The following is a 16,081-nucleotide window of genomic DNA, read 5'->3' as shown; positions in this document are numbered from 1 at the left end:
TTTAATTAATTATAACCAAATTTTGTTTGAGATGATAAATAAAAATAAATTTTTGATCAATATCAAAATTCTTTCAATAGATAAACATGATATTAATTAAACTATTTGGTTTAATTTCATAATTAGAAAATTTGTCTTTTTCATAATTGTTTTTACACTCAAAGTTTTCTTTGCTTACAAATTTAAATTTTTTGCCTCTACTGTTTTATATTTATATGATTTTGTATATTATGACTTAAAGCTAGTACATTGCTTTTTGTAATAGTATTTTTATCTATTTTCTTTTAATTTTATAAATCTTCTTCAATTTTATTATAATGATATGTTTAAAAATTTTTTACTTTGTGCTACCTTCACTTAATTCTCCAATAAAAAAATATATTAAAGATATTTAAATTTATAAATTTTTATAATTATTTTATGATTTTATGCTTTAGTCTAAATTTTAGAATTCATTGTTTTTTAAACATCATTTATTTATTACTATTTTTATGAAAAACATATTAAATGTTTGCTTAAGTAAAAGCTAAAACTCATAAACCTAATTAAATATATTAAATCATTAAATCACTCATTTTTTTTATCAATAATTATTTCTAACATAATTTATTTTAAAAATTAAATTTTTTTTCATTTTAAAATATTTTTATAAATTTATAATTATGTAAGTATTAGTAATATAGAAATCCCTTTATTTCATGTCTTAATTTAGACATTTTTTAATGTAAATAATAATTATCTCGTTTTAATTTTTTAAATTAAAATCTAAAATTTTATTTTTTCAAAATTTTTAATAATTTTCCAATAGAGTTTGGAAATTAATTATTTGATTATTAAATAACAAATTAATATTTTCTTTTAAAATGATTAAGAGTGTAATTTATATTAAAAAATTATAAAACAAATGTTTATCATAAAAAATAAAATAAAATTATTAAATTAATCTAATTTTATTTATAGCAAATCCAGAAATTAAATTCTTAATTCTCCCCACATCCATAAGAATTTAATTAATAACTGGAAGTGCTATAATAAAATATTAAAAGTACAAATTTAAAAGAAAAAATTACCCAGTAAAACTTATCTTAACAATATTGTAATTTTAAGCTTTGCTCAAATCATTCATAGAATTAATTTCTATAGTCGCATTTTACTCTATTTTTTTATCATTTTGAACCAAAAGAGTTTTTTGTACAATTTATTTCATTTCTTTTGAATTAGTTAAGAATTTTATATCGCTTTATTCAACGATATCATAGAGAGATGCCCTCTAACTACTATCAGAAACAACAAGAAGGTTAATAAATTTATAAATTTATGAATTTTTGTTTATTTAAATATTTGATTTTTCGAAAGGCTTATCTAACTGCTTTAGTGTCATTAATGCGAAATTTGAAGTTGTATTTGTCTTTAGATCTTAATAATTATCTAACAAAGCTAGCAATAATCCTACTGAATATGAATCAGACTAAAATAAAATAATTATTTAAAATTAACATTTTTTATAAAAAAAGTACTTTCTTTGTATAAAACTTAAGTTCATTATCCTTTTTATTTAATATTTCAGGTGCTGAATATCCTAAATTTCCTATGTGCTATATATAAATTTATTTTTAATATTTAATAATTATAGAATTAAAAATCTACTTCTATAGTTTGAATTGAATCCTCATTATCTGGAATCTAAGCAGATAAGCCGAAATCACCTTAAAATCAAATGATAATGAAATATTCTTTATGGATAAATAATTTATTTACATAATTTTATTTCTGGTTATTTTCCTTCTAAATAAACCAAAAAATTTTCTGGTTTAATATCCCTATGAAGGATATTAAATGAATGAATATAATTGACAGAATCAATAATTTAGATAGCTATTTAAAATTTGTCATCTTCGTTAAATTATCCATCTATGTTTGATCTTTCAAGATATTCATCTAATGAACCTTTTGCAAAATAAAGAATAATATGTTGTGAAATATATTTTTAAAAATCATTAAAAAAAAAATGTTTCTAAATAAATTACATGAACATTTTTCTAATTCAAAGACTGAGTATCTATCAGGTCCTAATTTATTTTCTATTATATAGCTATCATAAATCTATACCACTAGTGGCTCTTTTAATTTCTACATAATACTAATTTCATTTTAGATTTCTTATTCATCTACTATTTTTTGTATTTTTAACACTATTTCTTTATTATCAAGTTTAACTTTTTTAGTTGATAATACTATTCCAAAACTTCCAAAGCTAAGAATTTGGAAATTATTAGTATATTTTTTATTTTCATAGAGACTTTTGAACAGATTAGATAATACTTCTACTTTTGTAAATTGTGCTTTCAAATCTTTTTGTATAATTTTCTCATTTGTGTTCTTTAGTATTAACTAAGCATACTCATCAAATTAATTATTCTTTAAAATTAATTATCAATTCATAATTTTTTATAAAAATTTAAACTAAAAATAATAATTTTTTACCTATTCCTTTTATTACTGTTGATTAATACTATCAAATATTTACTGTGCCTATTTAGGTATCTATTCCTTTTATAATAAAATCATTTATTGAATTTATATATTGCTAATAAAATAAAATTAATTTTTTTTTTTTAGAATAAGAGATAATTGTAATAAAAAAAATTAATTATGAAATAGCATTTCTTTTTATATTAACTTGAGATGAAAAACAACAATTACATCAATAATAAAAAAAATAATATATTTATTATATAATTTGTATAAATTTTGTTTGATCTTTTAAAATAATGTTTTTTTCCTTTAAAAATAAAAAATTTAAAGAAAAATAAGCTTTTCTTATTTTATTATGCTCATAATATTATTTTTAAATTAGCAATTTGGTATGAAAAAATAAAATAAAATAATCTTTAGTTTTGAATTATTTTAAATGTTTTGTTTAAGAGTTTCAATATAATTTAATTATTTATTTTTGGGAAAAATTGAAAATTAATTTTAAAATAAATATATATTTTGAGATTATTTTAAAATAAATTATGAAATAATGTATTACCTCTAGTATCATAGAAGTCAACACAAATTTCAATGGTTAACCATGCATTTAGATGAGTTTAGATAGTAATTCTCCTGCTGAAGTTCTATCTAAATAACTAGGTTTTAAGCATATTTAAGCTATTTTGTAAATATTAGATTTCTTATCTATCTAATATATGTCATTAGGTATTTCTTATCCTTTAAACAGGTTATTTTTTATTTCCACATCTATCCAATTCTCATTTAGAGTCTTGAGATTATCAAGCTCTAGTAAAACGAGTCCCAGTGAAAAGAGGTCTGACTATTTAATTTAAATAAACTTTAAAAAGTAATTAAAAAAACTTTATTAAAAACCTGAATTCTAGATTATCCTTTTTCCACTTCTGGAGCAAAATATGCATCAGTTCCTTTCTGAAGATTATAAAAAATATTGAAGCAATTAAAATGATATTAAAATTTTTAACCTTTGACAGGAAGCTTTTTGATTTAGACACAGCTGATGCAAAGCCTAGATCACCTGAAATTAAAAGATATTTATTACAAATTAAAGTAATATAATAAAATTTATATACAAAGTTTGATAGAGAAACCATATTCCTGAGAAGGGCAAACAAGGAAATTTTAAGGCTTGATATCCCTGTGCATAATATTTTTGACATGAAGGTTATTCAGCCCTTCTATCATTTGAATGGCTATTACTTCCTTGATCACATTCGAAGGTGGAACTTATTATTTTCGGAGGAAATCAAATAGCTATTTGAGATTTTCTATTTAATTTATAATTTAATTAAATAAAAATGTCGAAGTAAAAATTAAAAAAAAAATTGTTTTTAAGCTTTTAAATTATTTATTATATTAGAATTTATTTAAAAACTTAATGAAAAATAATAATATTGAAATTGAATTTCTTCATTTATTTAGAATGAAAGAGTTCAATCAATTAAATAATTTTTTTTGAATATTTTTTTTAAAACCTATTTTATAAAAAGTAAAAATTTATTTTTTAGTAATTTTAGATAAATTAATTGAATTAATTTTTAAAAAATATTTGATATTGTATTAGAAATTATTTATTTTAACACATTTAATTAAGTTTAAAATTAATTTAAATTTTTTAAAGATAAATTAGTTAATGTTAAAAAATTTAACTATTTGCTCATTAAAATATCTAATCTATTGATATAACTTATATTTACTCATTTATTAAGATTTTTAAATTGTTAAAATATTTATTTTTTTTTAATTTAAAGTTTTTAATTAAGTTTTTTTGCTATTATTTATTTAATCTACTTTAGAATTAAATTCTTTAATTTAGTTTAATTTTAATATGATAAAATTAATAAATCTCATTTAACCAATATCTATTTTTCTTCAATTTTAGGTATTTTAATTTGATCTAAAATTTACTTATTTTATTAATTAAATTTTTTAATATGAAATAAATTAAATAATTTTATATGTTAATTATCTAATTGCTCTCTTAAATTTTTTTATTATTTTAAATTAATAAAGTATAAACTAATCAAATATTATTTTCAAATTAAATAATAAAATTTTGTTTTGGAAGATAGTTAAAATTAAAATTAATTAATTTTGTTAGTTAATTATTAATAATTTTTTTAATTTATGATTTAAAATATTAAAGAGTAAAAACAAATATCTATGAAGATTGTTTAAAAAAAATTTATATTGGGAAAATAGATTATAAAATTTTGATTAATTAATTTTATAGAATGTTTAATTAAGAAATTTTACAAAATTAATAAAAATAAATGAAAAATTCTTAATTGTTAGGAATCCTAAAAAATTAATTAAAATTAACATTTATTTATTAAATTTAAATAATTTCTATTACATTTTCTAAATTAATTAAATCTGCTTAGCGCAAATCTAATTTTTTTCAATTACGTTATCAAAATCAAAAAAAGACTTAGGAAAAAAAATAAAATTACCTATTTTTAAAATGGCAATGCATAAGCCATGTCATGTCAATAAAAAGTATAAATATATCTTATCTTATGTATTTTTACGTGTTTTTTAAAAAATGAAGAAAAAAAAAATGGATGAAAAATATGTGATTTTTTTTACTCTCGCAAAGCTCCATTTCCATTACGAAGTAGGATTTGTTTTAAGTTTAAACGATAATATCGTTTCCATCATCGTCTTCATCTTCTTTTTCTTCCATTAAATAGAAGCAATCATAGACCTTTACTAAAAACTCTGATTGGCTAAACTTTTGAAGCATTTCATACTCCTTTTTCAAAGATTCGATACCATCCTTGTCATCTTTGTTGGAACAACCTAAGAATTTGAGAGCTACTTAGCGATTTTGTTAAGAATTCTAAGCCTTTAAGACAAGAGCATAAGCGCCACTGCTTAAGTACTCATAATTTTTGAAGTATTTTTTCTAGCTGAACATTAACTTGACCAATTCCTTTATTGCTGGTTTTTGAATTTAGCAATCTTTGGATACTTTGCTTGAGATAGTTTCGATTAACTCGTTTTAAAGTTTCTTAGACATTTTGCTTTTTACTTTCGCTATGCGACTGGGGTTTTTAACTGGGGTACTGACTTACTTAAAGTAGGCTGAGGGGTTTGCTTTTTTACTAAAAACAGAGGTTTTTGTAGAGATGTAAAATTTATATATACCAAAATCACTTTTTTTCTTCTATATAAATAGGAGAATCAGCTTAATAATAAAAGAAATTAGAGTAAAACGCCTAGAGAGGAAAATTGGTTAAAAATCAAAAGAAGAAATCTTAATTAATTTTCAAATATACTAACAACTTTCTATTTTTAGATTATTATTTTTAACAGATAAGATATCAAGCAAGCAATCAATCAATATAAACAGTATCTTTTTAAATTTATAATAAATTTTATAAATCATCCAAAATAACCATTTTCTATGCTAAAATAAATTAACATAGTCACTCTGTTTCTTCAAAATAAAAAATAAAATTAGCTTAATAATAAAAGAAATTAGAGTAAAACACCTCTAAAGGAAAATTGGTTAAAAATCAAGAAGAAATCTTAATTAATTTTGAAATATACTAACAACTTTTTATTTTTAGATTATTATTTTTAACAAACAAAATAGCAAGCAATATAAAGAGTATCTTTTAAAATTTATAATATATTTTATAAATCATCCAAAATAACCATTTTTATGCTAAAATAAATTAACATATTCACTTTGTTTCTTTTATAAAAATAGGAGAATCAGCTTAATAATAAAAGAAATTTGAGTAAAACACCTAGAGAGGAAAATTGGTTAAAAATCAAAAGAAGAAATCTTAATTAATTTTTAAATATACTAACAACTTTCTATTTTTAAATTATTATTTTTAACAAATAAGATAGCAAGCAATATAAACAGTAACTTTTAAAAATTTTAATATATTTTATAAATCATCTAAAATAACCATTTTTTATGCTAAAATAAATTAACATAGTCACTTTGTTTCTTTAAAATAAATATGAAAATTAGCTTAATAATAAAAGAAATTTGAGTAAAACGCCTAGGGAGGAAAATTGGTTAAAAATCAAGAAGAAATCTTAATTAATTTTCAAATATGCTAACAACTTTCTATTTTTAGATTATTATTTTTAATAGATAAGATAGCAAGCTAGCAATCAATATAAACAGTATCTTTTAAAATTATATATATATTTTATAAATAATCCAAAATAACCATTTTTTATGTTAAAATAAACTAACATATTCACTTTGTTTCTTTTATAAAAATAGGAGAATCAGCTTAATAATAAAAGAAATTTGAGTAAAACGCCTAGAGAGGAAAATTGGTTAAAAATCAAGAAGAAATCTTAATTAATTTTCAAATATACTAACAACTTTCTATTTTTAACAGATAAATTATAAGATAGTAATATAAAAAGTATCTTTTAAAATTTATAATATATTTTATAAATCATCCAAAATAACCATTTTCTTGTGATAAAATTTATTAAAGTAGATTTGTATAATGTCAAATTTATGATTGAATAATTATGATTATATAATAAACACGTGGTTTTAAAAATAAATTAGCTTTAAAAATATTTATTTATGATAAAATAAAATCTTTTAAATATTAATATTTATAATTTTTTTAAAGTTTTTGTGAATTATAATATATTACATATAAAACGCACTTGAAAATCAAGTATAAGCAAATGATATTAGTTACTTATTTTATTTGTTGTTAAATGAAAATATTGTTTAGTTATTGATTCTTATTTATTAAATTATACAAAGCATCTATTCTGTATTATTTAAATATACAAATAACTTTTCTTTTTATTACATAAAATAGAGTAAAAGGAAAAACAGACTAAAAGTCCTATTAATTAATTAACATTGTTATTAAATTAATGAATTGTATAGTATATATGGAAGTATATTTTTTATTTGTTAATTTTATCTAATCAAAGATACTATCCATTAATATTAAAATATACTTTTAAAGTGATGCCTGTTTGCACTGCGCACTTATAGAACCAAATATTTTTCCCAAATGCAACTATCTCCACCTTATAGACAGATTTTGTAATGAAAATTTTAAATATGGGATCAAAACTTTTGTTCAATTTTTACTGGCTCATAATTTGATAGGTTTTACTGTAACTTTTTGTGATCATTATTTAATATAGAGTAAAAGCAAAAACACTAAAGATCTTTAAAGATATTAATTTTGATTTTTTTAATAGATTATCCTTATCAGAATATCTTTTCAATTATTCAAAGTGCCTAATCACTGATTTACAAATATACTAATATCTTTTTTATTTATAGCTAATTAATAACAGTTAAAATAAATATCAATAATGATATTATCTATTTCATTAATATAATAGAATCGCTATGTAATACAAATTAAAATATTTTCTATGATACCCTTAACAAAAAAAATTCCAAACTAAAATGACTTTTAATATAAAATAAATAATTCTAATTATTTTATTAGTAGCAATAAATTAGTTTTATTTTATAAGCTAAAACTAATTTTGATGAAATATTTTATTTATTTAAAAAATATACTCATTCATATTCTTTTACTTAAAATAATATAAATTTTTTTTATTTCAACTGTCAATTAAATATGGTAAAATAAATTATTTTTAGTGCATGGCGTTAATTTATAAGGAATGATCTTTTAGATTAATAGTAAAAAAAATTATTATTTAAAAGAAGTCTTTAAAACTATTTTATATTCGGTTAATTCTTCCCAGTAATCAAATGTTTCGAAAATACTTCTGTAGCCTTCTTATTAAAATTGCTTATTGCTAAGATATTCTTAAAGTACTTATTGTCCTTTATTTCAAAAAATCTTAAATATTAATATATATGTATAGCACCTTAGGGTACTACCTTTTTCAAGGTTACATACAAATATAAAACATATACAGAGTATATATTTTTTAACTGCAATTACTATAATTTTTATATTATATGACTGACTATTCATCTCTAATTCCTAATATATTTATAAGTGTAGGTTATAAATAGAAATATAAGATTTAGCAATTAATTTTAGACTAACATTTTTGTAATATTTCTTCCTTTTCAATATTTTTGAAAAATAAAAATAAATGATAGTATAGAAAAATTATTTTTACAATCTTGAACAAGTATATTTTTAATTTTTTATAAATACTTGAAAAATTTAATTTATTAATAAAAAATTTTATAAACTCTTCACTTTCATCTCATTAGGTTCTCAAATAAATTGATATGTGGAGGTAAATTTAATTTAAAATTATTAGTAATTTTTTTTATTATTAATTTTCATGTTATTTACTATATTTTAACTAATAGAAATTATGATCTATATTCATTTATTTTAATATTAATTTAATTATTTAAATTTAATTTTCATTTTCACTTTTCCTTTTATTAATAATTAATTAATTTCTTATTATTTAATATTTTTTTCTTTTTTTCTAATTAACTAATAAATTAAATTTATATTTTTTCAATATTAAAATACTTTAGTTTAGTTAGTGATGAAGATATATTAGGCTTAAGTTCTACTTTAGCAAAGTGTACTAATCTCTTAAATTTGAAACTTAATTTATAGTAAAAACAGTTTATTTGAATATAAAAATAAATTGCAAAGAATATAAATAACAATTTAATTTATTTATTTTATCTATTAGTTTTTATTTGATAAAGTTTTCTTTTTTTATTTTGCTTGTTTAGTTTTTTTGTTTTTTTTAATTTAACTATTTTTTTATTTTATAAATAACTAACTAACTACCTAATTAATAATATTTTTACTTCAATATTTCAAAAGGTCCAATAAAATTGGCAATGAAGATGCATCAAGCTTAGGTTCTGGTTTAGCAAAGTGCACAAATCTATCAAATTTGTGGCTTGATATTGGGTAAAAACAGTATTGATTGTGATGTTTTTAAATATAAAAATGAAATTAAAATAAGAAAATCTTTTAAATTATTTACTAGTTTTTATTTGATTTATTCTGCTCGCGTTTTTTTTCTTTCTTTATTAATTTAACTAATTTTTTCCTTTTCACCATTTCCTTTTATTACTAAAAAATAGATTTCTTATTATTTCATATTCTTTCTTCATTTTTTATTTATAAATGCCTAATTAATAATATTTTTTTCTTCAATACTTATAAAGATTCAATAAAATTGGTAACGAAGGAGCAATAGGCTTAAGCTTTGCTTTAAAAAAGTACAATAATCTCTCAAATTTGACACTCATTCTAATTTAAAAACAGTTTAATTGTTTAGAATTGGACTAAGAACAAGTATAAAAATATTAAAGCGTTCATTGAAGAATAAACTAAATAAAATATGACATGTAAAATTAACTAATTAAATAAGACTTTCAAAATTAAATATATTTCTTTTTAAAACTAAACTGCTGTCTAAATTAATTTTAATTAAATATTAGTATAACCTATCCAAAATTAAAAAGTTATTTACTCTAATTTTTTATTTACTTATAGCATCACTTCAAGAATAGATTTATGTATATTTTAATTAATACCAAAAGCTGAGCAAAATATTAAAAGAGGGAGGGACCTTATTAATTAATGGGAATTGAAAGTGATTAATCTTTTTATTTGAATAAAAATAAAATTAAGAGATTAATTTTCTTTTCATTTTATTTTTAATTTAAATTCAATTTAAATTCGTTTATTTAATTAGATTTGAAACAAATTGATGTAAAATTAATGAATGAATTTATTCATTTCTAATAATTTAAGAATTAATTATCATTTTGATTTTAAATTAAATGTTTAATTTTATTTTCAACTAAAAAGAAAAATAAACAATAGATTTTTATTTTTACTATTAATAGAAATAATATTTCCAGTCAGAGCATTCATTTTTAACATATTTTCTATTAAAAATAATAATTTAATTTTTGTCTTATTTTTTAAATTCTAAATTTTTACTAAATAGCACAATTTTTGAGAAAACATAAAACAATATATAAATTATTTTACATCATATTATGTTTTTTTTTAAAACATAATTTAGTTAATAAATTTTTAATTTATAATTTTAATTTAATCAGTAAAAAACTTATAATTTGACTAGCCTGATTATTTTAAGAGCTTTAATTTTAAGCTCAACCTTTTCTCTTTTTGTATTGCAACTACTGTTTATTATCAGTTAAAAAATTAATTAAAAAATATTTTCCAAAAATCAAAAATCAAAAGAAAGAAATTTTTAAGCTAATTAGTTAATATTTTATTTAATTGTAATAAGTTGAATAAGTTAAATTTAAAAAATAAAATCTTTACTATAGATGAAGGACCAACTCTTTTATATTTTTACAGTTGATGATTTCTTTTTAATTCAGATAATACTCATATTCTCCTCTTAAATTACATAAAATTTCTTGGAAGTTTTAAAAATAAATTTAATTTTACTTAATCCAAGCTTAGAAAGAAGTTAATTTTGGTATACTTGCAATACCCTAACCAAGAATAAGATATCCTTCCTCTGTTAAATTATTCTCCCTATTAGTTTTGTTTATATTAGTTAGTATTCAAATGTTTTATGTTTTTAAAAAATATATACTATAAACTCAGACATAAAGATTCAATTAAGATACAATGGATTATTCCTTAAGTAATAGCAGATATTCCTACATCACTAACTTTGTTTTTGCTTTTAATATATATTTAAAAAATTATATTAAATTAAATTAATCAATAATTAAAATTTATTTGAAAAATAAATATTCTATATAAAAAAATATAAAAAAACAATCCATCCAATATTTATATTTATTGAACATTTTTGTAATAGATAAATAAATTTATTTTAAAGCTCAGTAATTTTTAAATCGTTAATTATTAATTAATTATTAAGTGTAAAAATTGAGAATAATAGATAGTTAATATTTTGAATAGTTAATTTACTTAAAGAAAAATCTTAAATCTGTAATATTTTTGCATTATCTAAAAGCTAAACTGATTGCCTAAGCTCCTTCATCACCTATTTAATTGTTTCTTGCAAAATTTTTTTAAAACATTTGTGAAGAATTTATTGGCATAAATAAATTAAATATTTTTTTCAACACTAATAATAATTTTTATTACTATTAAGATAATTTAAATCTTTATTTAAAAATATAATTTAATAATATACGAAACATTGATGCTTAAAAATCTTATCAATAAGCAGTTGCTTAAACCTAATCCAATACTTGAAAATCCTTTCTCTCCAATATTAGTTTGACTTGATTAAAAATTCAATAATAATTTTTTAGTTTTACATTAATTAATAAATCATTTAAAAAATCAAAACAAAAAATTCAACAATTTTATTTAGAAATCTTAGTATAACTGCGCTTTCAATATGAAAATTAGATGAATGCTTATTTAATTTAATTAGTTATATACACATTTAAAAAAAAAATTTATAAATTTATTATGAGCTCTAAAAACTTTTTATATTTTTTATTAAAATCATTAATTTTTAAACTAATGAATAAAATATGTTTTGTTCTAACTAAAATAATACTTTTCACTTTATTTATTTTTATAAAAATGAGAAAAAGTAAGAATTTAAAATTATTTATTTAATAAAGTTAAGTGTCTTTTTAATTTTGAATAGGCTTTAATGGCTGGGATTATAAAAAATATGAGGGATTTAATTATAATAAATTGATCCACCAATTTTTTATTCCTGCAGACAAAATTGCATAACCAAATATTATTTGGTCAAACCGAATGTTCGATCTATCCCTAGTATTTTTAGTCAAATTATTATGCATGTGTAATTATTTGTGAAGATAGTGCAACACTCAAATTTAATATTTTTTTATTTTTTTTGATAAGAATTAAAGATTAAAAGTACTTACAAAAGAATTAGCTTTAAATAAGATAATTCCTATAAATTACTTAAAGCTTTTCCTAATTCAAAAGCTCCTTCATCACCTAAATTTAGATTACTTCTATTTTATTTATTTATAAAAAATTTTTAAATTAATCTATTATTTATTAGTGCATTTAAATTAATTTTAGTTATTCCAAAAGAAAAAATTAATTAAAAAATATATTGTGATTATATTTCTCAATTCAATTTGTAACAGAATATAATTATTAAATTTTTAAATAAAGTTTAAAGGCATATTTCTTACTTTAGAAATAGCTGTAAGTGTTTAATTTTTGTACAAACTATTAACTATGATGCAAATTAATAAAACTGTTCCTAATCAAAAACTTAATCACTATTTAGAATAAAAAAAGTAAATTATTGTTAGAAATATTTTTTAAAAAAGCTAAAATCAAATATAATTAAAAGAATCTTTAGTTTGTAAATCTATAAATAAATAATAGTAAAATGTAGAGTTTACGCAAAGAATAATTAAACTTGAGTAAAATTTGTCTTGTCAGATTTTATAAACTTTTAATAAAATTTTAAGCAATTTTAAAGTAAAAGCTATAGATAGATAATAAATACGTCATTCAAACTAGTAAATTTGTTGGTTTATTCTGCCATTTATTTAGTATAACTTTTATAATGATTTACTTAATTAATTATTTTTTTATTTACTTAATTACTTAAAATTCTGTTAAAAGCAATAGATAATTTTATATTTTATTAAAAAGTTTGGTTTTAAGTTATTGTTTAAATAAATTAATTCTTGTAAAATTGAATCAAGAAATTGTGAAGCAAAATGTTCACAATATGAATAGTGAGTTATTCTAAAAAATATTTAAAATATCAATTAATTATAAATAATATGAAAAAAAAACAAAATTATATTAGTTTTTTATACAAAAATTAATATTTTATAGTTTATCTGTTTATTAATTCAAAGATCTGAAAAATTAATTGTATATTTATAAATATCAGTGGTCAGCCAGACTAACTAGAAATATTTAAAGTAGACTAAATAAAAATGTTTTAATATAAAGCTTAATGGATTCAACTTTTACTCTAATAATCATCAATAAGATTATTTTTTTTAAATTTTTCAGTATCAGATTATTAATCTAAAATATAATATTAGAGGATACTGAAATTTTCATAAAAATCTTAATTCATTAAATACAATTTTTTTGAAAATTGTTTAATTAATTATTCATTATTTACAGTGCCTATCTAAAATTAAAAAGGCATTTATTTAACTCTAATTTTCTGGTATTTATTAATAAAGAGATAATTTATTTCTTAGTGAGTAATAAAAAATTTTGTTTTCTAAAATTGACTAATATTTATAAATAAACAACTTAAATTAAAGTGATGTTTTTTTACATATTAAATGAAAAATAGTTTATGTTTCATCAAAATATTTAAAAATTTTATGTAATAATTACAAATAATTGCTCTGAATTTTAAATATTTGGTAGATTTTCTAGACAGAATTTTTAACCTAAAAAATTTTGAAATTAATTTTCATTCATTATTGAATGAAAACATAAATTTTTATTTTGAAATTTAGGAAATGCTTTTAAATTTTTTTATATTTTGAGCAGTATTTTTGTAATTTTTATTGATTTTTTTGAATGCAGGCACTATTTAAAATCTAAATAAAGAATAATTAATTAATTATTTTTATTGTTATTTATAATTCTATAATAAATTTATTAGAAAATTTATTTCTCTTATTAAAAAAATTCTAATTTATCACTCATTAATTAATTACCAGTAATTAAGCATTTTTAAAAGAAAAAATTACTATAATATTTTTCTTATTTTTTTAATTTTCAAAAAAAATGAAATTGACAAAAAATTACATAATTTTTATGTGAAACGGAGAATATAGTGTTGTTTTGTCCATTGGGTTTGCGGGTGTTCTTAAAGTCTATTATATCATAATAATATAAAAAAATGGGCAATAATCATTATTTACAATTTGTGAGATAAGCAATAAAAAAAATAGTGAAAAAGTTTGTTTAGTTTCTAGTAGTTTGCTGCCTAAATTATCAATAAATTTAAAGAAGATGGAGGATAATTGATAAGATCACCGAAAAGACAATTGATTTTATAATAAGAGTCTCACTCAATGATGATTAATATTAGAAATGATCAATGAGAAGATTCATAAATCCAACCATCACATTAAATATATTAAACCATACTCTAAATGAAGATGAAGGAAGGAATAAAGCTTTCTAAAAGCACAATTTCAACTGGAGCTTAATTGTTATGGTTTTATAAAAACAAACCTATTGAAGATCTGTCCCTACATTTCAGAAGATACTTGCTCTTAAGATAATACCTATAAGATCTGGAATGCTGAAAAAGGATATGAACTTATAGATAAAATTAAAGCACATGCTCATTTTGTTTACTGCGTTGTATTTTCTGCAAATAGCAAATAACTCGCATCATCTTCAACTGATGCAACATACAAGATTTGGAATGTAGAAAATGGATTCTAACTCCTTAATATCATCCAAAAACATACAATATGTATTTATTCAGCTGATTTTAGTAAAGATGAAAAGAAGCTCGTAACAGGTTCTGGTGATACCACTTTTAAGGTTTGGAATTTAGAAAAAGGATTTGAGCTCATAAAAATGGATGAGAAGCACACTTATGTAGTTTTCTCAGTTGCTTTTTCCCCCTGATGGTAAACTTCTAGCAACTGCAGATAATAACTTTTTCAAAATATGGAGTACAGAAAGAGGATTTGAGCTTATAAATAAGATTGAAGCCTATAAATTATCAATTAAATAAATATCTTGCTTTCTCTCAAGATGGTAAATATTTAGTAACTTATTCAAATAGCTAAAATATTAAAATCTGGAGCATAGAATAAGGATTTAAATTTCTACATAACATTTAAGGAAGCACTAGATTAATTACATCAATTGCTATTACCCCAGATAGATAGCATGTTACTGGCTGCAAGTTTAATTGTTTAAAATTTCAAAATATGGAGCACCTAAAATGAATTTTAACTTATTACTACAATTGAAGCATTTGTTAATTTCACTTCATAATTATATTTTTCATCGGATAGTTAATATCTAGCTGTATCATACAATAATATTTGTAAAATATTTAATGAAAAGGGAGAATTTGAGCTAAAACACACTATTTAAGCACATAGCTTGTAGATCAAATCATTCACTTTTTCTTAAGATTGCAAATATCTTGTAACTTGTTCATCTGATACAACTTGCAAAAACTGGAGTATAAAAGAAAAATATAATCTCGCAAACACAATACAAGGACATGCTTAAACAATTAACTATATTACTTTTTCTGCAGATAGCAAGTATCTTGCTACGACTGATGACACAACTTGCAAAATCTGGAATGTAGAAAATTGATTTTCACTCATAAGTACATTTAATGGTAATGATTAAAGTATTTTATCAATAGCATTTTCTTCAGATAACAATTATTTAGCAATAGGTTCTGACTATAAGACTTGTAGAATCTTGAATGCACAAAAAGAGTTTTAAATAATGAATTTAAATGAATTAGAGGATAGCGAAATTAAATCAGCTGCTGTTTTTTAGCTTAATAGTTAATAAAATTACAGGCATTTAGATAAATTAGCTAAAAATAATAAAATTTTCTAATAAATTTATTGCTTTTGATTAAAAATTTAAAAATA

General features: G+C 19.3%; 5 protein-coding genes across 5 annotated transcripts in view; 2 read left to right on the top strand and 3 right to left on the bottom strand. All coding sequences in view use genetic code 6, as the record gives it.

Annotated features, from left to right (window-relative positions):
- The window catches only part of TTHERM_001170561 (kinase domain protein), a 20,715-nt gene extending 15,002 nt beyond the window's left edge, over positions 1 to 5,713 (bottom strand). Inside the window, exons 1-13 of the mRNA XM_012795483.1 lie at positions 5,104 to 5,713; positions 3,588 to 3,782; positions 3,480 to 3,532; positions 3,370 to 3,426; positions 3,035 to 3,316; positions 2,485 to 2,550; positions 2,028 to 2,418; positions 1,759 to 1,947; positions 1,648 to 1,706; positions 1,518 to 1,595; positions 1,071 to 1,468; positions 157 to 274; positions 1 to 70 (exon numbers count right to left, since the gene is read on the bottom strand). The exon at positions 1 to 70 is cut by the window's left edge and continues 227 nt beyond it. Coding sequence (XP_012650937.1) covers positions 1 to 70; positions 157 to 274; positions 1,071 to 1,468; positions 1,518 to 1,595; positions 1,648 to 1,706; positions 1,759 to 1,947; positions 2,028 to 2,418; positions 2,485 to 2,550; positions 3,035 to 3,316; positions 3,370 to 3,426; positions 3,480 to 3,532; positions 3,588 to 3,782; positions 5,104 to 5,536 — 2,389 coding nt within the window. The 5' untranslated portion in view covers positions 5,537 to 5,713. The remainder of the gene's footprint in view (positions 71 to 156; positions 275 to 1,070; positions 1,469 to 1,517; positions 1,596 to 1,647; positions 1,707 to 1,758; positions 1,948 to 2,027; positions 2,419 to 2,484; positions 2,551 to 3,034; positions 3,317 to 3,369; positions 3,427 to 3,479; positions 3,533 to 3,587; positions 3,783 to 5,103) is intronic.
- A 471-nt stretch (positions 5,714 to 6,184) lies between these two features.
- TTHERM_001170550 (hypothetical protein) lies at positions 6,185 to 7,030 on the top strand (the record flags this gene model as incomplete). Its single annotated transcript, XM_012795482.1, has 1 exon — positions 6,185 to 7,030. One exon carries the CDS (start codon positions 6,185 to 6,187, stop codon positions 7,028 to 7,030), a length of 846 nt encoding a protein of 281 aa, XP_012650936.1.
- A 3,533-nt stretch (positions 7,031 to 10,563) lies between these two features.
- On the bottom strand, positions 10,564 to 13,065 carry TTHERM_01170540 (hypothetical protein; the record flags this gene model as incomplete). Its single annotated transcript, XM_001007485.2, has 10 exons — positions 12,967 to 13,065; positions 12,860 to 12,909; positions 12,644 to 12,733; positions 12,365 to 12,457; positions 11,650 to 11,739; positions 11,421 to 11,510; positions 11,077 to 11,166; positions 10,926 to 11,015; positions 10,797 to 10,874; positions 10,564 to 10,651 (listed from the first exon to the last, which is right to left on the bottom strand). The coding sequence occupies exons 1-10, from the start codon at positions 13,003 to 13,005 to the stop codon at positions 10,564 to 10,566; spliced, it is 798 nt and encodes a 265-aa protein (XP_001007485.2). The 5' UTR covers positions 13,006 to 13,065.
- A 1,531-nt stretch (positions 13,066 to 14,596) lies between these two features.
- Positions 14,597 to 14,752, top strand: TTHERM_001170539 (hypothetical protein; the record flags this gene model as incomplete). The annotated part of the gene is made up of 1 exon (XM_012795481.1): positions 14,597 to 14,752. The coding sequence occupies one exon, from the start codon at positions 14,597 to 14,599 to the stop codon at positions 14,750 to 14,752; it is 156 nt and encodes a 51-aa protein (XP_012650935.1).
- A 310-nt stretch (positions 14,753 to 15,062) lies between these two features.
- On the bottom strand, positions 15,063 to 15,802 carry TTHERM_001170538 (hypothetical protein; the record flags this gene model as incomplete). The annotated part of the gene is made up of 3 exons (XM_012795480.1): positions 15,063 to 15,170; positions 15,425 to 15,646; positions 15,719 to 15,802. The coding sequence occupies 3 exons, from the start codon at positions 15,800 to 15,802 to the stop codon at positions 15,063 to 15,065; spliced, it is 414 nt and encodes a 137-aa protein (XP_012650934.1).
- Positions 15,803 to 16,081: the final 279 nt, after the last annotated feature.

Source organism: Tetrahymena thermophila (assembly GCF_000189635.1).
Source record: "Tetrahymena thermophila SB210 genomic scaffold scf_8254812, whole genome shotgun sequence".
NCBI classification, from domain to species: Eukaryota; Ciliophora; class Oligohymenophorea; order Hymenostomatida; family Tetrahymenidae; genus Tetrahymena; species Tetrahymena thermophila.
The sequence above is the reverse complement of the archived record's forward strand: the minus strand, read 5'-3'. Positions and strand labels throughout refer to the sequence as shown.